Below are 25962 nucleotides of genomic sequence, written 5' to 3' on the forward strand. Positions count from 1 at the left end.
ACCGTCCCACTGCCGCAGCAGGAAGAATGCGACCTATCAGCTGACGACATCAGGGCACAATAGTATGCCTGGTACATAGTCACTGTACTATGCCCACAGACTGGACCCGTGTTCATTCCCCTGTTTGCGGCATGTTTAAAGAACGCATTCTACTGACTTTGTGGGGGTTTGGAAGATTGCGAGTTGGAAGGGACAAAGGAAACTACCTGCAGGGAGAGTACGATCTTGATCCTGCAGTCCTCTTTCTATGGCCGCAAGTATCCCCCAATAGGAGTGGACATTAAACTTCTTAAGACTCCCAACAGCGTTCTCTGTCACGCAATACTGGCATTGAGAAAGGCATACCAGCCGAAACGGGTCTGCCAGAGTTACAGCGATGGCGTTTGTTATCAGCAGAAGAATGTAAAAAGATGGTGGAAATAAAGATTACCTGGAGAGATGTTGAGCATGTGTAAGCCCGTTTTTAACGGAAGAGAGATTGGTGGAATATATATATATATATATATATATATATATATATATATCCAAGACAGCTACCCCCGAAGAAAAGAGATGAGGCCCATATGAGGAGACAAGGGGGTCTTTATTCACAGCTTAGGCAATGGGTAACTGCACAGGTATTCAAGGCATATATATATATATATATATATATATATATATATATATATATATATATATATATCTCCTAGAGGGCTGAATAATACAGAGGACTAACACAACTTTCTGTAACATACCCTACCACAAAAAGATATACGTATTTTGAGATCCTCGGCTGCAAACCCCCGCGTTTGCTTTTGTTTTTAACTCGCCATATATATTTTTATCTTTAGTCATGCACCAACACAATATTATAGTAATTGCACTTTAAAGTTTGGTATATGAGATTTCCCGATCCGAACACTAATTATTTACCATTGCACATTTACCAGCACTGTACGCTTAAACTATCTGTGCTCCCACATGTTTACAAAATGCGAGCTTTGCACTATCAACTAAGATATTTATATCCAATTCTCTTTTTATTGTAAATATGTCGCAAGTGATAAACAGGTCTTTTTACACATTTTATATATATATTTATTTTGTATATCTTTATTATCATGAAATGCATGACATAATTTACAATTATATATGTGGAAGAAAAGTTATCTATTATTTATAACATGATAATGTCGATTTGTAACATTGAACCGTTAAGATTTATCATTTTATGACATCCCTGCATTTAAGCAGTTACAAATAAGCACTTGCACTTTACCTGATATGTGAACAATATTGGATATGCCAGATTAATAATAGTCAACAGCAAAGCCAATCAATATCATGAATAGAGCACGTAGATTATAAAAACTGACTGAGGAAAATAAGCAATGTAGTATGTTTTTCATGTTTACTGTGATCACATGACAATGGGGAAAGCAAAAAAACAAAAGTATAAAAACAGTTGGCGGATTTCGTTTCCGCATGTGAACAAGGATACTCGGCCACCCGAAACGCGTCAAAGCTGTAAGAATAAAGTCCTGAATTTGCCACGACATATTGGAGTCTGTGACTCTTTCTTCGCCGGCTGGAAAGTGGGGAGAGCCCAAAAAATTGTTCGATATACACATACACACACACACACACACACACACACACACACACACAGACGCGCACACATATATACATATATGAAGACAATTATCATCCGACATAAGGAATGATGAGACGACACACCAAGCAGACTTTAGTTTATGTGCAAAAGCCTTTGCCAAGTTTACATTGTGTGATCCACCCCCCACAGAAATACGAGAGGAACCAAGAGAACATAGAGAAAAGACTTCAGTTTTGCAATGTACATTACATTTCATAACAGACAGAAACCAGAATTAGGACAATAGGCCTAGGCTTATTACCACACACAATAAGAGATCCATACTATTTAGATGTATGCTAAAAAACATTGGAATCGCCTGGTCACAGATCCCATCATTGGTAGCTCCATAGGAATTGCACCACAGGTGACATACAGACGATCAAAGTCCCTGAGGGATTCCTTAGTACATAGCTACCAGGAACACAGATCACAATCCAATTGGCTTGACAAGACAAGGGGAGGCTTCTACCCATGCAGATCTTGTAAGGCCTGCATAAATAGCCAAAGTTGGAAGCGTTACTCCATTGTAAATGGCAAACATAGAAGTATTTGTAAATGTATTATCTGCACCACTGAGTTCGCAATACATTTATTGGAATGTCCCTGCAGGCTGCGATACATTGGGAGCACGAGATTACAACAGAAAATGAGAATTTTGCAACACTTACGTGCCATCACCAACAATGATTTGAGTTACCCTGTAGCTCGTTATTTCAGGGTTAAACACAACCGTGATAACAGTCACCTAAAGGCTATGGGGATTGAGTGTATCATGAAACACACAAGAGGTGGGGACAGAGAATTTTTTTTGCGAACATTGGAATCAAGATACATCGATTTAAACACTAGAATTCCATTTGGAATGAACAGCAACGAAGAACTGTCAACCCATATTGGTTGATTACTCTTGAATATATACACAATTCCTACTTTGCATTCATGTGCCAATTTCTTTTAAACTTGTTTTGACTGCATCTCACTTTCGTCACACTTTTGGCACTTTTTAACATGCAGTAGCACATAGTTTGAATATTTGGGCACTTGCCTTTAATTCCATATGTCTTAGCATTTTGAGGGTACTGGAAGGCTTTCCATTTCATTATCTTTTGGTCATTATATAGGACCATTAGTGATCTGGTGATTGGATTTAATATTGCCAGTGTAGATATCCAAGGGGCACTTGCCCGGTTTATCTAGTCTCTTTTATAGTCCTGGTTTATTTTCCAGGCTGACTCTTGGGGAGCCCCCACGAGTATGTACGGCCAGAGTGCATTTGCGGAAACTGGCGCACAGCCCAGCAACAGACCCAATGCTTTCAGCATTTTTGACGTGTATACCTGCCATACATCTTAGTGCCATTTTTAAGCGTAGACAACATTATTCACTGTTGGGTGGATTTCCCAGTATGTGTTGGAACTTGGTATTTGAACATATGATGCATTGATAATTATTTGAATTGGTGAATTAATTTCTTAGATACAATGCTGGTATTTTATGAATTATCATGATGATTAATTTGGGACATGTTGAAGAATTTCTCTTGTTATAATGAAGTAGTAAAATTACACGCAATTTTGGAGAACATTATGAAGTGTAATGCATATTGCAAAATGGAAGTCTTTTCTCTATGTTCCCTTGGTTCCTCACATATTTCTGTGGGGCATTGGAGGACACAATGTAAACTTGACAAAGGCTTACTGCCGAAACGCATAGTTTTTTTGCACAGAAACTAAAGTGCAAAACTACTTGGTGTGTAGTCTCATCATTCCTTATGTCGGATGATAATTGTCTTCATGTATCGATGGTTGCTGCTTCCATCGACGGCACCAGCACTGAGGCCAGCAGTGGTGTCTAAGCAACGCTGTTCGTAAAATAAAAATAAAAATAAAAATATATATATACACACACAATCACACACAGACACAGACAAAAACACATACTCTTTCGTCAAGAAAAATTTGAAATACCAAATATATACCCCTAGATATTAATACAGGAAAACAAATCTACACAAGGGAAACATTTGATCTCTACTTACATGAACTTGCTCAATAAAGGATGTAAATCATAAGTGAATCACTATACAATAGCGAACTGAAGACTTGTTTCATAGAAACAACAAACATCTGCTACACATGCAAATGGTTTTAAACATACTAGGACTGCTTAACTAGCAGTGAGTGTGTTTGGAAGGTTGGTTCCCTAAGAACCTAAACCAGTAATGAAGACTTTGGCTTGATCGCTTTCCCCTTCAAGGTACGTTTGATCTAAGGAAACAAAGCAAGAAAAGTAAACCAATTAAAAAACTTGACAGAGCATGCAGTGTTGTTCTTTGTACAGAAAAAAAACGTAAGAATGTTCTTTTCATCTTTATTTTTCATGCAGAATGACAGTTTTATAGAATGTGCACTTTCTGGCATCAAAAAGCAATTATCTGGTAATTAAAAAAAAAATCAGTAAACCTATCTACTGTGTCTTACAAAAGAAGCTTTCTTCATAAACATTACTTAACTTGTGCTGCCTTTTTTCATTGAGAGCATTTAACCCAGGACCAATACCCAAACATCAGCTGCAAATAGTTCAAAGTTTAAGAGCAATGCTGTACTCCATAAGCAGCAGAACTGCTTTCTTTTTACCACAAGCCAGTCACCAGAAGTCCTCGTCCACCAATCCATTTTCCATATGCCCAGTTGATCACCATCGCTCTAGGGGTCAGCATCTTACTCCGTGTAAAACATTTTTTAAAAAAAGGTATGGTCCCACCTTTACTCATGACTACACTCACGACTGCCTTCACACCACACTTCCCTTTGCTCTGGCCCTTTTGGTTAAGCAGATGTACACTGCATACATAAACAAGTATAGTGGGTAGGTTGCGACGAAGATGGTGTTCGATCACTAATGCGGAAGTCAGTAAAGTCGCCTTTATATATAATTCAAAGCATGAAAATCTATCTGTCAAACTGGATAGGCTTGAATAATTTTTAACAGCTTAATAATAAAACCATTTATATGCAGCAACCAATCAAGCGGATGCTGGCCCTGTGAGCTCCAGCCAAAGACTGGATATCCCTTAATCCCCCATCTTTCCTAACATAAGCGCAAATGTCGTATTTAACCTGTCACAAGCGAATAATATTTTATGAGCACTGCCACGCCGGTAATGAGACCGTGGTCACAGGTGAATCTATGAATACTTAAGACAATAAAGGCAACGTTACTTACCTATAAATCAAGTTCTCCATCATGAATATTCTCTGAATTCAAAAACCGTTAAACAGTAGAATCCTCTGCATATGTGGGGCTATTGCAACATACTTTGAAACACACTCATAATTTGGAAAATAATAGAAATAAAGAAAATGGGACTTTACAAGGCAACTTTGTCTTGTTTTCTAAAAGTAGCAGATTGAATGTTTAATCATAATACTGTACATATAAATAAAAACCTCTAAGGGGTATTTTAAACAAAATTTTGCAGGGAAATTGTGGTTCTAAAATGTAATAGAAAAATATTACACTAAGTTTCACAAAGTGTAAACAGATTTTATCTGATCACATGGTAGTAATCCTTTCAGAATTAGGTTACCTACAAATTCTGTAAAAAAAAAAAAAGCACAAAAATTGCGAAGTTCATAAGTTAACCACCAATGGACATGCCAGTGAATGAGATCACCTGTAATTTAAAAATGTTAAATAAATAAATAGAAATAGCTTTGCTTCTTGAAAGTTTTTTTTTCTTGAAAATAAATATTTTATCATTGCAAAAGCTGTTTGCGGGTAAATATTTATTTGTGAAGAGACTGTGTTGCAGGAAAGGTTTTATTTTAAATTTTTTAGGAAACCTAGTTGAACTTGTTCAAACACCGAATCATTATAACTAGCAGGGTGAGCAAGACACTTTTTTGGAGGTCACTTACATGAAGATCAACCATATCTCAACTTGGGGGGCTTGGCCAACAACAAGACCGAATGACCCAGGTCAAACAGGATTACTTTAGAAGCCATCCCAGCGTCATTGAATGATCCTCCAACTACTGTAGAAGTCATTTTCACATCATCAGACATCATCAAGCTCTTGAGGTCATCAGCAGAGCTTAGAAAAGTGAGCCTGATGACTTGAGGATAACTTGAAAATGAGTATCTGATGACGCCACAAGATGTGATTGTTACTGATGATCAGAGGATGAGCAGTTGAGATGGTTCCTGATGATTTGAGGATGCTTTTAAGATGACTATCTGTTTACTTCATAAGCACTCACAAAATTAAACTGGCCCTGATGGTTTGAGGAGGGATTGCCTATTACTTGAAGAGCTTTTCTCTGTTTTGGTTTCATTTTTGTATTTTTGTCACAAAAAATAAGCCTTATTAATAATTTAAGAATTTGTTGTTGATCAGTGAACAATGAACACAGTTCAGCTAATTCACAAGTTTTCATTTACATACAAATAAATGTTGCTTCATACTAATGGGGTCGTCACACACCAGTAAGTAGAGTGTAATATGCTGCCTTACTGAAATCTAGTATTTAATATTAACATTGTACATTCATGACAAGTCAATATATTGGGCAGTCTCTCTACCCAAACTTTCACTCTGACTTCTTTCTCTGGCTTATCCCTGCTCTTATTTATTTTTCTCGCAGCCTCATTGCTGAGTTAATTTATCATCGCACAATGTTTTCTCTTCTAAAGTGTGTTTTGCAGCTTCGAATGAAAGGGCGATGAGCATCTAGCATAGCAGTGCTATTCCTTAAGTGAACATTTTAGACTTTTGCATGGTATTGCACAGTCCATCCATCCTTTAAGAAATATGTGTACACACTGAATTATTTTTTGCCTGTGCAGGTGCCGGAGAGCGCAGGGTCTTGCTTCGAATTTCTCACCTTTAGGGACAATCTTGGTATATTGCAGTGGCGGTGCGTCCATTGGGGGCGTTGGGGCGTTGCCCCACTAGCCTGGACGACCGCCGACTGCACTGCATAATAAAATATGTTTATTCTTTCATTTCCAAGTTCTAATTAAAAAATAAATCGCGCCGAGCGCACCAAGGCCCCGGGAGAAGCCCGACAGGATCGGGCATCCATAAGGAAGTGGGCCGGCCCGTGGGGGTGGGGATGAGCAGAGTGACAGGCAGGCAGAGCACAGCAGTGAGGGTGAGGGTGACTCACTGTACTGCGAGTGCCGTGCGCATGTAAAAGGCCGGAGTTGTCCAGATTTCGACTGGCCCACGCATGCGCACACTTTAGACCTCCCCCCTCTACCACTATAGATATAGGCATGGACCCGGGGCCCCGGGTCTCAAAACGGGCAGATTTCAGTCTGCTCTTTAGCCAATCCTGGCGCAGTGGCGCTGCTAACTCTGCGCCAGGATTGGCTGCTGCAGCAGGATGGTGCCGATTATGATGATGCCATAGACTAGAGTCAGTGGGCGCGTGACTGGGTGAGGAGAGGACGAGGACTGTTGTGGGACTGAGTGAGTCATCGTCGTGACCACCAGTACTGCGTGTGTGTGTGTGGACTCGGAAAGCCTGCTGCCTGGACGGGCCTGCTTAAGCAGCTTTGCGATTGCGTGCATGTGCACTGCTGCAGAGTCGTAAGTCCGTCGTATGATCTGCAGTGACTGGTGATCTGACTACATGCATCGATTAGCACGACCGGACCGCGTCCCCCCACCCAAGTAAGTTATATTATCATCATGACCAACAAACTGATCTGTTGTTTCGTTAATCCTTAATCGATATACCTACGACGCCGTTATTATTATGATGAGGGTCAGAATAGGAGGTTGTTCCTTTTGCCTTCTCACGCCCAAAACCTGATACTCTCTGCCAGTCAGTGCCAGCGGAAATTCTGCAAGCCCCCTCCGATATCCTGTTCAGAAAAAACAAAAAATCTGTCTTTTTAGCTCTGTTTGAACCACTACGGGAAACTTTTTCCACCTGAGTCAGTTTCCTAGCGCTGGGACACTTAAGGAGCAGTAATGCGCTCTATAAATCGCACATTATCATGATATGAAAATCTGGGGACCTAGGTGAGACTGAGATCTTTTCCAAGATTTCAGACTCTTTTATCACAGTACAAGGTGGACCTCCCTGAGATGGGATACGAAATTCGATGTCTGGCAATTCTGTTGTAAGTTGTATACCAGTGCTTAATAAGAACCCGTGGTTTCCAGTGCTTTGCACCAGCACTTAATTGTTAATATTGACAATTATGATTCTAGAACATGGCTGCGCTGTTTGTAGATGTTTGTTAGAGATAAGCAGCACAACATGATGATTACAGTAACTGCGGCACTCGACATTCCTATAGCTTTTGGGGCATGTGATAGGTTGATTTGTCACACTCGTATGAGAATGAGGGTTAGTAGTTGTGTTGTTGTGTACTGTCATTTGCATTGGCAATAAACACTGCAAATTGCCTTTGTCTCCTAACGAGGGCCTTGGCATTTTTATGTTTTACAAATTAAGCCCTGACATACAGACCTTCTGCTGCTGTACGTGATGACTTGTTCTGCATATTGCTGATCGAAAATTAAATGGGTGGAAAATTATAAAATAAATTATTTTCAAAAAAACATTAAGAGCAGGTAAATTGTCATTTCAGTGGAGGAATTTGTTCGACAGCCGACAGGGCTGCTTCAAGGGGTGAGAATTCATTGTCGGTTCCTGCAACCGGGAGGGGTTAGGGGCACGCTCTGTGACAGACATCTATTTTCTAATTTAAAGCGTGTCTTGTATGTTTTATGTTGGGAATTGCACCAAGTAACAAGTGTTAAAATTAAATGTTATGTTAAATCTTAAGGTACTTACCTGGCAACTGCTTAGAACAACTTGAACGTCACATGGCAGTTTCCAAAGTGCTATTAACTCAAAAGCTGTGACTGGCTGAGTGTGTTATCCATGGCACAGCCCCAACTGGCAGATGTGTGGGTGTTATAAGAAAGAATAGCTCGGGGATTCTCCCCCACCCTGTGAAACCGAAGATACCACTAGTCCATGCAGAGGTCTCAAGTGTCCCGGGCCCACAAAAAGTGTAGGTCTCTTTCTACTACACCGAATTCCTAGATATCGATTTACCAAAGTCACAGGGGGAGTGGAATTAACAGCCCATATCCTTAGACCACTGACATCACAGCGTAAAACTTTTGTACCACCCTTTCCCTGTCAGCAGATAATTATTAATTCACAAATGGGATGTGTGGGTGACAGGGCATGGTCGTCTGTGCACAGAGATCTCTTGTCACATATGGAATGTGTAGGGAGCAGGAGCATGACTGATGGTGCACAGAGATGTTGCGTCATGTGTGGAATGTGTACGTGACAGGGGCATGGCTGGTGGTGCACAGAGATCACTTGTCACACGTGGAATGTGTAGGTGAAACGGTCATGCCCGGTGGTGGATGGAGACCTAGAATGTGTAGGTGACAGGTGTTTGGCCGTTGGTGCACAGAGGGCTCTTGTCATACATGTAATGTGTAGGTGACAGGTGCATGGCAGGCTGTGCACAGAGATCTCACATTTTCAATGTCGGTACCTCGTCCCATCCCTTTTTGTTTGCTCTCCGATATTTATAGTTTTACTTTCTCCATTAGAATTGGGCAAGTACAACGATGAAAAATAAAGAACTAGGATTGAGTGGACTCTTCACATCTGATCTGAGACCACCTCAGGTGCCTTTCTGTGATACTCAGGGGCATTTATACAATGAATTGTCAGAGCGCTGAGCTGTACCAAATTAGGCAGCTCAGTGCTGCGACATTTGGAAAACACAGGGATGTGCGTATTTACAGCAATACCACTGTGATTCAATACATTGCGATGCGGCCTGACATGTGATGACACAGTGTCTAATATTCTACTTTATGTATGATATCCCATAAAATGGCGGCTTGCTGTGATTTGTACGCCACGGCCCCGCTTTGGCTGGGGCTCTCCGGAGGCGCGCGGCCGCCTCAGCACGGCATACTACAGAGCCTGCCACGCTCGTCCGAGGCGAGGCTCCTGCCAGGCCCTCGGAGACTCCATAAAACCACGGGCACATTGTAGCCAGGGCCTCTGAGAAGGGAAAACATGCTATAAATGAGCTTCACCGTTCCGCCCAATAAAACATTCATCAGGTTCCAGGCGCTCAGACCGCGGCTGTCACTCAATTTGTAGGGCACTGAAGTCTGTTATAAAGCTCTGTGGTTATACTGAATAAGCAGCTACCTATGTTATATGACATCTCTTTAATAATGTAATACCTGCACTTTCACAATTGCTTTATTAACCTTCCTGCTTTCTCAAATTTGCTTGAAAATGCACCATTTTTTCAAAACTTTCTTGGGTGTCCGGGCTCGCTCGCTACGCTCGCTCGCAGTATGATTATCAGTTTCCGCCCCACCACTTTCAAATGTCACCAGCCGCCACTGGTATATTGTGCTGACCAAATTTTTCCTTTGCATTCTGGTACTCGTAGTCCGGTGTATAAAATCCAGGAAAGTACCAGGATACAAAGAAACAATCTTAATGAAATAAAAGTCAAGATCCTGTTTTATGGGATCTGAAAATCTCGGAGCTCTGAAGTGCACATTTCTCTGTAATAAGGCAGACATATGACTGCTTCTTTTTGGTTTAACTCCTGCGCAGAGAAAATCAGGGGTTTCTTTGCTTTGTTCCCAGTACAGATCAGACTCAGAAAGACCCACTTATGCTACAGAGGGACCCCCTATTGCTGTGGGCTGGCACTGCCTTACCCCATTGGATCAATACTTTGTTTTCCCTTACTTTGGCAAGAGGACAGAGAGCGCTGTGGCTTCGATGGAAACGCGTGATTGATTGTCATGGTGAATCAGAGTGCTGCAGGCAGTTTGTAGGCTGGAGCAGCAGGTTACTCGCAGCACACTTCGATGCATCGGACCACTCACTGCTCGTCACTTAAGTCCCATCAAATGGAGGCACAGGCTGCACCTTGGCTGCATCGAATACCTTTCCTCCGTCCCTGCCCATGAGCCACTGCACCCCCCACATTTAAACCTATACATTCAGGGCTAAGGCTTAGGATACTAGGCTGACAACTAATTGTTTGTCAGCAGCGAATTCTCAAGGTCAGATGTATACAATCAATAGGGAGGCAAGAGATTAGGCTTGAAATCGGGAGGGTTGGCATAAATGTCCTTCTGCTTATTTAAAGCACTCCAAAACCTTTCTGTCGCTATATAAATACCTGGAAATACAGGGATACGCTGGGCTTTAAGTGGGCCGGTTCCTGCCGGTGGTCTGCACCAGCAGTTCTAATAAGCAGGTGCTGAGACGGGTCCCTTTCAGGCTCTCTATCCTTACTCTCACCGTCCGAGTGAAAACAAGCATTTACAATGCAACGGTTTCGCCTTTGGAGAAGTTAGAGCTATTGGCATTGTAAATGACAAAATTTATATTTATGTGCTGGTTTTGAAAACAGATAAATAAATGGCATTGTCATTTACATTGCCAATAGCTCAATATCTCGCAAATGTGAGAACTATTGTACCCTACGGACGGAGCGGAGAGCAAGCACAACCAGGGGGGGCAGGAAAGCAAGCACAACCAGGGGGGCAGGAAAGCAAGCACAACCAGGGGGGGCAGGAAAGCAAGCACAACGAGGGGGGGCAGGAAGGCAAGCACAACGAGGGGGAGTATCAAACACTACAAACAGTTTCAGTGTAAGAGCCCAGGCAAATTTACATTTTGCTGTTTGGGTGCTGCGTGTCCATCAGCGAGAGGTACATTTTTAAGACCATTTACAGCACTCTATGGATATTTGCGGAGGGACCATAAGGCAGCCGTCTCCAATTGCTTAAAAGTAGCACCAGCCTTGAGTACAAATGAATAAGTAGTCAATACTTAAAGACAAAAATTACACAGTACAAAATAAACACCATAACCTTCCAAACATCCTCAAACCTAAAAATGCACGACCAACTGATCTCACCTGTTTGGCATTTAAGGGAAATGCTAATTGTCTCTCAGGAAACGCACTAAAATGTTGATTAGTCCTACCATTACACACATTGGAAGAACTAATAAATCAACATACAAACACGAATCACCAACGTCATGCTGAATAATATGGGCTTTTTATATAGCGCTTCAAACTACACCTCTGCCTTCTCTTAGCACGGTAAATAACAGATGCTGTTAACAGCTCATTTAACAGTACTCCGTTTATCGACCTCAGAAGAAAGGAACAGCGAGCTGCCTTTTATTGAGACCTCTACATTACAGCGATGAGGTCATGGTACAAACCATCTTGCCAGAGTGACAACCACTTTAATGGCAGAAAGGATGAAAACCTGTTGGTGCTCTCTCTCTCCTTGTGCCATGTATATACTTGTAAGGTTCACCAGCAGCAATGTGTTCAGTTTTCTAGCAGACACCCTTCTTCTCCTTTATATTCTACTCCCAGGGTCCAGGTACATGATTTTTCCTCGTCATTTGTCTAGTGGGCATATAGTGCTTAGAAGCAATGGGGAGCTGCTCGAGCAGTGTTTAGGGAGAGCCTGACCCGGCGGTCTTGGAAGCTTGGTCTCAGGGCAGGCTTCTGGGGGCCAGGGTGACGGGATCTCGGGGTCAGTTATCCCTCCCCCTACAGATGCCACTCAACCCCTCCACCCCCCAGCCAGAGGCTCCACCCCATCTCACCTAAAGCTTGTCCCCTCCTGGTTTTCCACTGTGCCGCTGGCTGCAGTCCCAGCAGGCAGGGGGGCTCCGGTTCTCCCCGGTCCTGGGGTCTCAGCTCCCGGTTTCTCCCCCCGTCGTGAGGCCGCTGTAGGTCTGGGTCCTCCCCGCACTGGTTAAGACCCTGCCCCTTCTCTCCCGGCCCCCTTCACGCTTGTTATTCCTGGCGCACCCTAGATTCGAGTCAGCACCCCGATACCGCCGGACCCACAGATCATATGGCCACTGTGTCTGCCCCCTCCCCTGGCGGGGGAGAAAAGTGCAAGGCGTAAGCACCCGACCTCGGTAAGCATTCTGTGTGGCACGAGGAGGCGTTCAGTCAGATGAGAAGGGCCCTCGGCTGCAGGCCGTTTGTTTACCTAGTGCAAAATCTTCTGTTGCGCAACAAACTGAGACTCGCCGTGTCATCGCGTGCACCTTTTTATGGTCACCTACTTTTACCTTCACCACTTTGCATGTTCGGACTTAAAAAATCACGTTGGCACAGGAACTTCCAAACTACGAGTCCCGGCATGCAAAGTGCCGGATAAACAACCATTTACTTGTAATAGACGTTGCTGCTGATAATGAGGTAGATGGCAACTCTGCAAACTTTCGCAAAGAGCAACAGCACGCTCAAAAAAACAAAAATATCAATGACTAATGTTGTTATAATCCATATGGATAGAATATTTTCCGTTATGACGTTCACTTTCGCCTTTAAGCAAGATATTTTACACCCGCAATGAAGGCCTGTCTGTGAGCTGTTAATAGGATGTTGTAACAAGGGTCACATCTTACCTTCCACCCAGAGCTCCTCCACGTTGGCGGCCCGTAATCCGACGGCGAAAGCGCCAAAGATGAGAAGACCCACCGCCAGGAATTTGCCGCAGTTCCTCTGAATGTAGCAGCCCAGTCGGAAGAGCAGTCCCTGGAACTTTGCTCGCAGCCATAGGGGCGCTTTCCGGCCCGAAGCTTTGCCCTGGAGGGCGGGGGAGGACACGGACGGCGGGAGGAGGGCGGGAGAGGACACGGACGGCGGGAGGGGGCGGGAGAGGACACGGACGGCGGGAGGGGGCGGGAGAGGACACGAACGGCGGGAGGGGGGCGGGAGAGGACACGGACGGCGGGAGGGGGCGGGAGAGGACACGGACGGCGGGAAACGTGCACAGGACAGCAAGGGGGGCGGAAAGGCACACGGAGGGGGCGGGAATGGACAGCGCATCTGAATTCACTTTCAGTGAAAGGGGAGGGAACGGGAAAAAACGTAACTCCGCCCTGGGAAAAAATCTCCGGAACGCCCCCGAATCTGGTCCAGCCTTGATGGACAGATCCGGCACTCAATGGCTAGCCTCCATTTATGGAGCTAACCAATGAGAGCCGGGGGACGTTCCAGGAGTCCTTATTGACGACATAGGATTTCACCTGCGCTGAAGAGCTGCGCAGAGCGCAGCCTTCGGCAGGCGAAACCCAAAAAAGAATCTTAACTTGGCAGCAGTACTTCCCTTCACTGCTTTTGATGTATCTTTAAAGGGACTCGTTAGAGTTCTTTCAGTCTCATCTTTGCCGAACTGAACATTTTAAATATTTTATATAAAGATGCCATTGTTTTTGCTTATTTATCTTATGCAACTAACACCTATTGACAAAGCCAGTAGTTTTGGCTTGTGATAAGTTTAATGTTACTTGTCGTATTATGTATATCTCGATGCAAAGACAGAAGGAAGCACCAGTTAGGTGGCACATAATGCTAAGCAGATCTCAAACTTCTGTGTTTTAAGCCACTCCCTAATTATCTCGGCCACGGCCCTTTGAGAGACCCCCCTCCCCCCCCCAGTTTTTTGATCCCACTTAAAGCCCTGGGGATACGCATTACCTCTGACTGCGTTTTAATTCATAAATGTAATCCGAGCAGGGCCAGAATTGTTTGTTTACTTTTAAAAGATAACAAATAATATGATTTACCACGATTCAGAGTCTAAAAGATATATTTACTTTAACTTTAAAAACACCATATTTTAATGTAACATGATATTTGTTGGATGCTGACACACAAAATATTTAGAAATTGTGCTCATGCATCGCTTTTGCAGCCCGAGCTAACCCGTAACTCTGGTATTGCTATTAATTTGTAGGCTCGCCTACCTTTGAATTGTATGAGGCAAGTTAGGACATCGGTTGTCATTGCCAGTGCTTGATGACTATACACACTTAATACTGTTTTGTAGTTCTTTCTCCATTTCATGAACCACACAGTAGTGCCTCCCCTTCAGTGGATGAAAGCGGAAGTTGAGGTGCAGGGAACCGACTGGAAGCAGATTCGGGGAGACCGTACTAGAGAGGCAAAGAAGAGATATTTAATTGGTATTTTAGCTGTGGGGCAGGGGGAAGAGGCAGCAAGTGCGATGTGTTTGACTTTTGCCACCTCTTCTCGCACTTTGGGGTCATCGGAAAACGCTGTCCTTTGTTTCAAAGGCGGGAACCCGTCACGCTTTAATATTCGGTGCTAAAATGTAGCTCTTTGTTTGGGAGAGGTGGTGGAAGCAGGAGTTCACCGCTCCTCTGTGCTTTAATTATTTTGTCGATCTTATTGAAAATGTGCGAATGGAACCACGTAAAACGTAGATGGTATGAAAGTGCTTGGCACTTTAAGACAGTGCAGCAAATGTGTTTGTGTGTAGGGGAGGGAATGTTTGTTCACATCTCAACACAACTGTGAGAAGTTGGCCAGCATCTGCTGTCCACTATTCTAGTGGGCACCTTGCACCAGTCCAAACGACCCTTATTGATTGTAGGTTTAAAGACAACCTATATAGAAAGCTATCCTAGTGGTAGCTATGAAGAGCAGCCTTCAGGCTAAGTCTTGAAGGAATGTAAAGCAGTTTGTTTTACCAGTCTATAATCTTGTGAACAACCAAATGAAAGGAGATCCACACCAGGTATAGATATAAAATATATGTATTTAATCTAAACACATCCCTCTAGTCTCTTTATGAGGCTAGAGGCAAAAGTACATACAGTAAACTTATTTAGCACACAGCAAATTAGCACAGTACTAAACTTAGTCAGAAAGCTGCCCAAACATATCAAGCACACAGGAAACATATTTGAGAAAGTGGGCAGACAATTGGCACTCTCTACACGCCAGAAAAATGTTAGGAATAATATCTCCTCAATAGTAGATAATGGTCAGACCTTTTCCCACGCTAAAGATATTAATTATCAATTTCAAAGGTACTATCAAAATCTCTATTCGGATGAAACCCCAGCTATGGAAAAAGATATAACTGATTATTTGGACAATTTTCTTATTAACCCTGAAGGTACGAAGTTATTAGATGATGTTACTAAAGAAGAATTCGATAAAGAAATCACACTTCTAGAGGTTAGCGCTGCATTATCATTATTATCATCAGGTAAAGCAGCAGGTCCTGATAAATTGCCGATTGATTTGTTAAAAATTCTTGCTCATCAATTGTGTCCTATTCTACATGACCTGTTTCTTGGGGTTCAATATAATGGTATTCCTCCAACTTCCTGGAATGAGGCCACTATAATCGTTTTTCCAAAAAAGGGAAAATCACCCGAACAGCTAACCTCGTATCGGCCTATATCCCTGATTAATTCGGACTCCAAATTATATTCAAAGGTTTTGGCCCTCAGACTTAGCAGGATCGTTGAGCATCTTGTCTCCCCGTGGCAACATGGTTTTATACCTGGTAAAGGAACCACGGAACACACTCACAGGCCAATTGCCTTATTTGATGCCAAAGTTGCCACGGGGGGACAAATGTCGATGATCCTGCTTGATGCTGAAAAAGCGTTTGACCGTGTTTCATGGAAATTTCTTTGGGAAGTTATGAAACGTAACAATTTCGGCCCTAAATTTATCCAGTCCATTAAATCGATGTATTTCTGTCCTAAAGCCAAAATCTTAGCAGCAGGGTTATTATCACAACATATTAATATCGCTAGAGGCACTAGGCAAGGGTGTCCCTGCTCGCCCCTGCTCTTTGCTTTATATATCAACCCCCTTGTTTTGAAGTTACTAGAAAGTAATATTATCAAACCAGTTGTTAGCTACCACTTTGAAACTAAAGTCTTGGCTTATGCCGATGATATCGCGGTCATTACACCTAATCCGATTGAGGCTATTTGTGAAATAGAGAAATTAACTACTGAATTTGGGCACTGTTCGGGCTATTCTCTCAATAAAGGAAAAACGATTGTTCTGTGTACTGACAATACTATTTGTTTAGATCAGCGAAGAGCTAAAAAAGCCACGTATTTGGGTGTTGTTCTGTGCACAAATATTAAACAATTACCCAGAGCCAATTTTGATCCTCTAGTGGCTAAAATTAAGAATGATTTTGAAAGGGTCAATAGCCTCCATCTCTCTATCATAGGAAGAGCCAACTATGTAAAAATGAATACGTTACCTAGATGCCTTTACTTATTCCGAGCCATCCCACTTGCTTTTGATCAAGAAGTATTAGTATTGATTAACTCACTGATATCTAAATTCCTTTGGCAAAATGGGAAGACTCGGAGATCACTTGCACTTCTATCACTCCCGTTGGACAGAGGTGGTCTCACTGTACCCAATATAATTCTATACCATTGGGCAACCTTATTAAAACAGCTAACCCCTATGATTACTGACTATAACTTAGGGAACTCAGAAAGCTTTGAAGAAATACCCTCTATAAAGGAGCTTCTTATAGGACAGGAGGCAAAGGGCCTACTTCTCCGGAAGACCGAGGCAAGAAATTATAAGGATTTTAAGGGTGAAATAATGGCGAGTGCACGGAGAATTTGGAACAAAGTGGCCAAATATATCCAAATTGGAAAGATCAACCGATATACGCCACTTTGGCATTCCAATATCATTCAAGGTCAAGATTTGGCTTTAGTTGCGAAGAAATGGGATAAATTGTGAATTAGATCAATTGGTGAGTTTCTAGTAAAAGGCTTTAATACCACCTTTTTTGATCTGAAAGCCAAATTTAATTTACCGAATGGTGATTTTTAAAAATTTGCCCAGGTATTCGCTACGCTGAAAGCTAAAGAATCCCTAATTTCTCTACATAATATTGAAATTATGGATGTAATATCTAGAAGAAACACTAGGATTGGAACTTTGTATAATATTCTTTTGAACAAACAAAAAGATGACCTTGATAAAACCGAAAAAAAATGGGCTATAAAACGAAACAATCCTAATGTAGATATCGATAGAGTACTAGAATTGGGCCAGAAGTTACTTATGGCTAGCAATCTTAAAGCGCAATTATATAAAACCATATTTGATCTTTATTTTACTCCTGCTAAATTATTTTCATGGGGTAAACGTGAGAATGATTTATGCCCTAGATGCACGCAAGGACCAGCAACCCTCACCCATATGTTCTATAATTGTTCTGAACGAACGCTGATCAAAAATATGTTATTATCCTTCTGGGGAGAAATATTCGGTCGTAAAATACCAGAATCAGAAACACTTTTTTTTACTAGGGCACGATTATTCTTTAAATTTAACTAAACCTGAAGAAAATCTAATATTTATAGGTACAGCAGTATTCAGACTAATCCTATCTGCCCGCTGGAAGGAAGTAGATCCACCAAGTTTTCAGATGTGGCTAGCACGCTTTCTAGCGGTTTGTAGATATGAAGTTGCAATATTTGAAACAAGAGGAGTAAAAACTAGGGCGCGCGGAGAAGTTCTCTGGCGTCCAATTTCTAACTGGAAAGCGGGACTTATCGCCACGGGCATTGGTTGATTTGAAATTTATGAACCTTTAAATTATGTTTTTTTTGATTATATTAATGTTTTTAAGTTCTGTTTTGATTAATTTAACTCTGAGCTCTCACTTTGAATCTGAATTTAAATGTCTTAGTAATTGCTTAGTCTGTATTAATTTGCCTTACCTCCTCTACGATCCAGCTTTATTGTGTTATTTTGCTAAGTTGTATTATGCTTTTCCTGGTTTACAAAAAAAAAAAAAAAAAAAAGCAAATTAGCACAGTATATGATTAGCCTTAGGGGCGTCACAACCATATACTAAGACAGTGGAGACAAGGCCTAGGGCCTGTAGAACCGCTGGTGCAACCAGGAACCACCCAAGTTAGTGACGCAGGAGACCCACGGGGGGACGCATGCAGTGTCTAAACATAGCTGTGAATCACCATTGACTTCTATGGAGAAAGTTGCGATTAGAATTTTAAAGATTAGGGACACTTAGGAGTGGACTTGGAGCAAACCCCTGAGAACTAGACAGTTCAAGAGTCAACACCCACGGGAGCACCGGAGTACTCGAGTTACCTCACCCAGTGAAGCCAGGTGCATAGGTGTCTTTTCGTGTCTGGTTTCCTCGTCCTTTTCTATGGCGAGCTGTGGAAAAGTGCTGCAGGCGTGAAAGTGTCTTGAACTGTGCGACATATGGAGACACAGACACACAACTCAGGGAGGCTATACACACTACTCTGCTCCACATGATATCCATATTAGAATTGACTATTGGATGGCCTCCAATCATTTAATTCAATATGTTCGTACCTGTGCGATATTGCCTCGTACTTACTCTGACCACTCGCCGCTTTTACGGACTATAAACTCGCCCAAGAAGCGTATCCCTCCGTTTATGTGGCGCTTTCCGCCTTATTCCCTGCTTGATAGCGCCTTTAGGGAAGAATTGGCCACATCCTTAGAGTGGTTTATTGAAACAAATGTGGGTTCGGTTGACTCATACCAGACCGTGTGGGAAGCCTTTAAGGCGTATATTAGAGCGATCACCATCTCTAAACACGCTGGGGTGCTTAGATCGATCCGAGGTCGGTTAGAGAAGTTGGAGGCAAAGCTTAAAGAGTTAGAGGCTCGGCGATTAACCGACTGGAGCAAAGTGCTAACACAAGAGCTTGCACAGACGCTGTGCGAATACCACGAGGAAGCGGAGGCGGAAATAAAACATCTTGGGAAATACACTCGCTGATGATCCGATTAGCTTGGGCGGGCAAGCAGCCTAGGGTGGCCTGGAAAATACTCCCTCATTTGTACGCGGCAGGAAGCCTGGGCGCTCCTGACCTGGAACTCTATTATAGGGCGGCATAAAGCTCACACGCATATCACTGGATACACGGCCCTACTGAGGTTCCACATCTCCGCATCAAAACTATCGTTGCTGATCCGGTTCCTCTACCGCGCTCCTGTTTTCACCCCGAGATCTACACACCAGCATAATAGATTCACTAAACACGGTCATGCATGCGTGGCATTATTTGTTGGACGTGCAAGCCGTCAGCTTACTATGCGCTCCGTTAGCTCCTATCCATTGGTGCTACTGGCTCGCCCCATGCAGGGACAAAGGGGTAAAAGCAGCGCAGAGAACGCTGGGAATACACAATATGGGGGCTCTTTTTGCTGATGGCTCCGCTCGTTCCTGGGATCAGGTGGCGGTGGAGGGAGAGCCGTCTTCGCTAATGTCACGATTTCAGTTCCATAGGGTGCGACATGCAATAGGGGCCTCTTGGGTGAGGAAATGATGGAGCCACCGGAGGTTGAGGCATTAACCTACATTATTTAGGCTAAGTCGCACGCTAAATTGGTATCCCGGCTGTACCGCATTGCCCTCTCTGAGAGACACGCTGACTACGCTAAATCGCGACTGGACTGGCAGAGGGATCTCGGTGTGGAAATGACAGATGAGAAGTGGCTGTACTGCTGCTCGAGCACCACACGTATATCGCTTAATGGACGCCATAGGCTGATACTTTTCAGATTTCTTAATAGGGTGTACTATACCCCCGAAAGACTTCATAGATACGGCCTACGTGAGAACGCACAATGTGAGAAGATCGGAGTGATGGTTGCCGATTTCCTACACGTTGCTTGGTCTTGTCCGGGGATTGCTCACTTCTGGCGCCAGGTGTATGCAGAGGTGAATCGGGTCACTGACCTCACACCGATCCGCTTCTGGCTATCCTAGGATATTCTAAACCCCTCCAAAAGGAACTTAAATGACTGGTAGACATGTCCTTCCTCCTGGCCAGGAGATGTGTCCTCCTTCCTGGATGCGGGGCCCGGCGCCTACTTTAGAGCAATGGTCTAAGGAAATGCTCTATTGCAGTACACAGACAGAATTATATAGTGAATTAATGCCCCCCGTAACAGACCTAAGAACTGTTGGTCCCTATTCCTGAGCAGGAGGCCTACACAGGACACAACAGACGAGGAGAATGTGGCCACGGCTGCCGGGGTAGAACACACAGCAGCTAACATGTAATGACTCTGTAGTCGGGACCTGGTCCTGTGATTCACATACCTTCAGGGAGACAGTACACCAGGGACATAGAGGGATTAACCACAGGCTGGGTCACACCATCTCAAAGGTGGAATGACGTCACATACTAGACTATTTTCAAGTATTGTCGCAATGCTGTGGTGGCCTACATCTTAAATGTGTTAATGGATAAGTGTCATTTTATGCTACTTGCCTTTGATCTCATACTCTGTATGTGTATGCCAATGCCTTGATTTGTTGACTCTCGCTTTTCTTATTTTTGTTCTACTCTCTGAAATGCCAATATACAAATAAAAAAATTAATTAACTCCCGCCCCGAAGAGCCCTCATCCAACCCATCCAACGTGGCTAGCCACCCACAAACCTCTCTAAGATCTTCCAACACTGGCCACCCTAACCTCTCCAGCAAGTCTCCTGGTCTTGTCAACAGAATCACTTCTAGACCTTTGGTTCCCTACTAGCTCCCCAAGTAGACCATGTCACTCATACACCCTCACTGAACTACGATACAGGTCGCGCTTACCTTTCCCGCACCGTTGAATCCTCAGCCAGCCCTTCCAGCATGGCAGGCCAGCCACCCACTAACCCCTCCTTAGGTCTCCCATCACTGACCACCCGAACCACTCCAGCACGTCTACCGGCCTCGCCTACAGAATCACCTCTATACCTTTGGTCCCCTCTCTACTAGCTCCCCAAATAGAATATATCACAGTTACGCCCCCCTAAGACTTACAATACAAGTCCAGCTTGCCCTTTCTGCCCTCATTCCAACCCGCAAAGGGGCTCCAAAGTAGATCCTATGGCTTATAACACAGGCCATACTAGTCCTTCCCACCAATCACCTATTCACGCTGTCAGAAGTGCTCCCGAACCATTGCCCCCCCACCCTCTAGCCCCTCCTTCTTATAGGGACATCGATTCTCTGTACGCCAGAGCTGCCAAACTTACCCAGAGCATTCATATTTCCATACTGGAGCTAATGAACCTCTTCCACGTCGCTGAACTCTCCCTCACCAACCTCATGCCCCTGCCAAAGGCCACCCTCTCACATCTGACAGAGCTCACTAAACAACCTCTTCCGTTAGCCTTGAGACATCTTTGCCCCCGCAAGCACCTATCCTACAACTCCACCTTTGCCACTCCAAGTCCACTAGATTTCACTGAATTGGAAATCCTTGCCACCCTCTGAGACTACAACTCTACCCAAGTTATCGCTCATCCTTTAGACGCAAAGGCCGAACACGCCATCTGCACGGTCACCATCAACCCCAACAGACCAGCTACCCATCCCAACAGAATTGAGGTCAAGAGTAATCAAGGGCCTGTTCACCTGTCCGCCCAGACTCCTGAACCTCCTTCCAAATCCTCTCTATCTGGTCTTTTAATTAATTGCCAGTCGGCAGCTAAGCACGTCGCAGATATTGCTGATCTAATCCTCTTCAAAAATCTCGACTTTGCGATCCTTACCGAATCATGGCTCAACAAATCCTTATCTCCATACCTGGACCTCCTAGTCCCTCCTAACTACAACATCGCAAGTCAAGACAGACAACCTGACAAGACAGGAGGAGGCGTTGCCTGCATCTACCACTCTAACCTTCTGGTCACTAAACTTCTGGCAGACACCACTGAATCCTGCGAATACCTTGCCCTCGCTATTCACAGCTCCACCCTACTGTGCAACCTGCACATCTTTTACCACCCCCAGGCATGAACGACTCCTTCACCGACCACCTCATGGAAATCATCACAGCTAAGAGTCCCAATATTAAATCCGACCTCCTCTCCTCCCATCGCATATCACAACAGTCAACTGCCTCAACAATCACTACTCTGCATCTATTTCAAACATCCTGGATGATCTAGCCCCACTAAAGCTGAAAAGAACCCAAATCAAAGACAGAAACCCCTGGTTCACGGGATCCCTTAACAACGAGAGGAGAGTCCTCCGACAAGCTGAAAGATCCTGGAGGCAGCACCCCTCTGCCGCTCATCTAAAACTCCTCCGCCAGGTCAGAAATCCCTACAACAGGAACACACTCAAGTCCAAAAAAGACTTCTTCAGAACCGAGCTAGAGGAGGCCAAGAACAGACCCCACAAGCTCTTTGAAATGGTCAAACGACAATCTAACAAATTGGCCAAAACTTCAAAAGAAACCCCCAAGTTTCTTATATCCTCAGAGGAATTCTCCCCCTTCTTCGCTGACAAAATCTCAGCCCTCGCAAATGAACTCAACTCCATCACATACTCCCCGAACACCTCTCGACCCGCCTCCTCCAGCCACGTCGCCCCCACAGGCTTCACCCAAAAACCATGCTCCCTGGACTGACTTCAAACTCTATGACGACGGCTTAGTGTCCAAAATCCTATCTTCCCTAAACCCTAATAACCATTTTAATGACCCGCTTCCTTCCAACTGCCTAGCTGCAGTTGCCCAATCCATTATTCCTAGCTGGACTATAATAATTAACGCCTCACTCCGACAGGGAATGATGCCCAACTCTCTAAAAGCTGACCATGTCTTCCCCATTCAGAAAAAAGTTCTGGAAGGAATCCGCTTTTCATCTACTTCATTCGTGAGATTGTCTTCCATGGAATACAAATCAGGCAGAGAGGAAGTAACGAACTGGTTTCTTGAAACAATCCTGAAGGAGGGGGGAGCCAGAAAGTAAGGCCCGGACTGGATTTGAAACGCCCCGTTGCATTCTGGACGATGTAGTTTTTACAGATGAGCAATTTCCGAAAGTTAATTTAAACCCCTAATCGCGGTATCAAATTTCAAGATGTGAAAAGTTTCTTTTTGGGACAGCTGTAGGGCTGGATCACCACCTCTCAGCAAATGTCTGACGGCTGCCAGAACAGTCCATTTGAAGTCATGTGTGCGATTCATGTGGATGAAGTGTCCTACCAGGGGGGCAGAAGTTGTTTTGATCTTTATTCTGGACAGACTATCCGTTGACGTACTTCCTGACTTGTTTTGCTGATATATACTTTATTGCATGTACACACGATCCCGTATACATTTTTAGCCTTACAATTGGTAAAATCATGGTCTCCAAAAATGTTTACCATCGGTAAAGAGGGTTCCTTCTACGGTTGAGCCACATGCTGAACAAGTCCAACATTTACGATGGTGCTGTACTGGTTGAAGTTTGAACAGGGTGCGTTGGTTGTCTTACTTCATGAGGACTGTGGCTGTGCTGGTGATTTGTTGGCCAATGCAGCAATTCTTTTTATGGGCAAACAATGGTAGGTCGACGTCCGGAATGGCCCCCTCGACCAAATGCCAATTGCTGCGAATGATCTTCACTGGCTGGGTATGCGGTCCAAATGTGGAGAGGCAGACAATACGTTGTGTCGGTGGTTTGCATTTCTTTGTCAGGAGATGGTCCCTAGGTGTCCATCGTGCTCTTTTCAGTGAACGTTTCAATAGCTTACGGGGATATCCTCTTTCCAAAAGTTTGTTGAGCAAGACTTTTGCGTGTATTCCGCCGGATTCTTAAGAATTGCCCATATGGTAGGTTGTTTTTTAGGCTTCTGGGATGGTAGCTGCGGAAGTGTAGAGCGTTGTTCTTAACTGTTGGTTTAGTGTGCAGAGTAGTCATGAGTCCTTCTGTTGTAGATTTGACCTCAACGTCCAGAAAAGATAGATTTTTGGAACTGTAGGATAAGCTGAATTTGATGTCCGGGCTGCAATTATTGAGCCACTCGCGAAACTCATTCAATGTTGTTATCAAGCCTTCCCAAATACACCAAAATCGTCGATGTATCATAGCCATTGCTTGCTATGTGCACTGTATGGGTTGTTCTGCTGTACAAATCTTTGTTCATATTGAGCCATGTACAACACAGCCATTTCCGACACAAAGGGAAAGCCCATGGCGGTCCCTTTCACTTGTAGGTAGAATTCATCTTCAAATTTGAAAATAGTGTGGCGGAGTGAAATCGAGGCGAGCTTTAAGATCAAATCTGTTGGAACACAGTGTGGTCTGGGTCTTGTTTCAAGATATACTTCCATAGCATCCAACCCACCCTGTTGGGGAATTTGTGTAGATAAAGAGGTTACATCCGTGGTCACTAAGACATGCGTATCAGGGTTGAAAGGAAAACTCTCCACTTTGTTAAGAAATTCCATGGTGTTGCACAGATAGGAGGGAACCTCTGGCAGAAATGTGAAATAAATCACTCGCTCTTGTTTATTATGGCATTGTGTGGTACCATGCAACTTCAGTTGAATTTTGTTGATGTTTAAATGAAAAAAAGAACAATAAAAATAATTTAACCAAAAAAAAACCCACAGTCTCAAATTGTATTTCTGCTCCATGTGCATGGGCAGGATGGTTTTGAATTCCAAAAGCGTACCCATGATGAAGAACTAAGACTACTAATAAACAACATTTCCTGCTTCTCTTGTATTCATAAACTGAGTGTAGTAGCAAGGTTAACCTTCGTCTAGAAGGGCTAAGACCAGGAACATTGAGGTAAACTAGAAAAGACTATTCAGCCAGATTATGCAAGAGAACATGTCAAAAGGGTGTGTCCAAAGAGAATACTTTGCAAAAGTACTTCAAGTGGTCCTTGTAGGAAGGTAGGATCTGACTGCATAGTTACCCCCACTTTTTTCCTGGTGTTTTGCTGGTTTTTGACTAGTCTGATTGGGATCCTGCTATCCAGGACCCCAGTCTATCTGCTTTCTACCTTAAATTGCTAGGCATGTACTTTAGGTACACTCTAGATTGGATTCTGGGGTACCCTTATTAGTCCCTAGTATATGGCACACCATACATCCAGGGCATAGGTACCCCAAGGGCTCCAGCATGTATTATGCCACCCCTGAGAGGCCATCCAAATTGTCACGGCAGGCCTGCTACTGCAGACTGTGTAAGATGGTGCTTGCACCACTTACTAAGATATAGGTTCACTATATCTATCTAAATCACTACGCTTCAATACCTATCAGTCACCCCTATGGCAGGCCTTAGAAATCCTGAAGGTGGGTTCTGGGTTTTACGTGAGAGGGTGCCCCTTCATGAGCAGAGCCCCTCTGCAGCCTTCGGAGTCCATTCTCCGGGGTTGTCTATGATGAGACATATATGTTTAAGTGCTCTACTCCATCCCCCCTACTCTAAGAAGTGAGGCCTCTCTAACCCTTCTGGCCCCGGATCCCATGTGGTACATTCCACTTTTCTCTTTGGCTGAGGTACAAACTGCTGTACATAGCCTGCAATCTAATAAAGCCCCGGGGCTGGATAGGATCCCGGGCGACCTCTTCAAAGAGGAACCAATAGTCTGGGTCCCTTACCTTTTATTATTATATAATGCTATTTTGCAGGGCCTACCTCTCCCAGG

At 43.7% G+C, this 25962-nt stretch overlaps 1 protein-coding gene across 2 annotated transcripts in view; it reads right to left on the reverse strand.

Moving 5' to 3' along the window:
- Window positions 1–1053: 1053 nt before the first annotated feature.
- The window catches only part of NFKBIZ (NFKB inhibitor zeta), a 542353-nt gene continuing 517444 nt past the window's right edge, over window positions 1054–25962 (reverse strand). Inside the window, exon 12 of one of the 2 annotated variants that reach the window (XM_078657808.1) lies at window positions 1054–3903. In XM_078657808.1, the coding sequence (XP_078513934.1) occupies window positions 3847–3903 (57 nt within the window). In that variant the 3' untranslated portion in view covers window positions 1054–3846. The remainder of the gene's footprint in view (window positions 3904–25962) is intronic. The other variant, XM_078657809.1, reaches the window with a different exon arrangement.

This window comes from Lissotriton helveticus, chromosome 8 (assembly GCF_964261635.1).
Source record: "Lissotriton helveticus chromosome 8, aLisHel1.1, whole genome shotgun sequence".
Classification (NCBI taxonomy): Eukaryota; Metazoa; Chordata; class Amphibia; order Caudata; family Salamandridae; genus Lissotriton; species Lissotriton helveticus.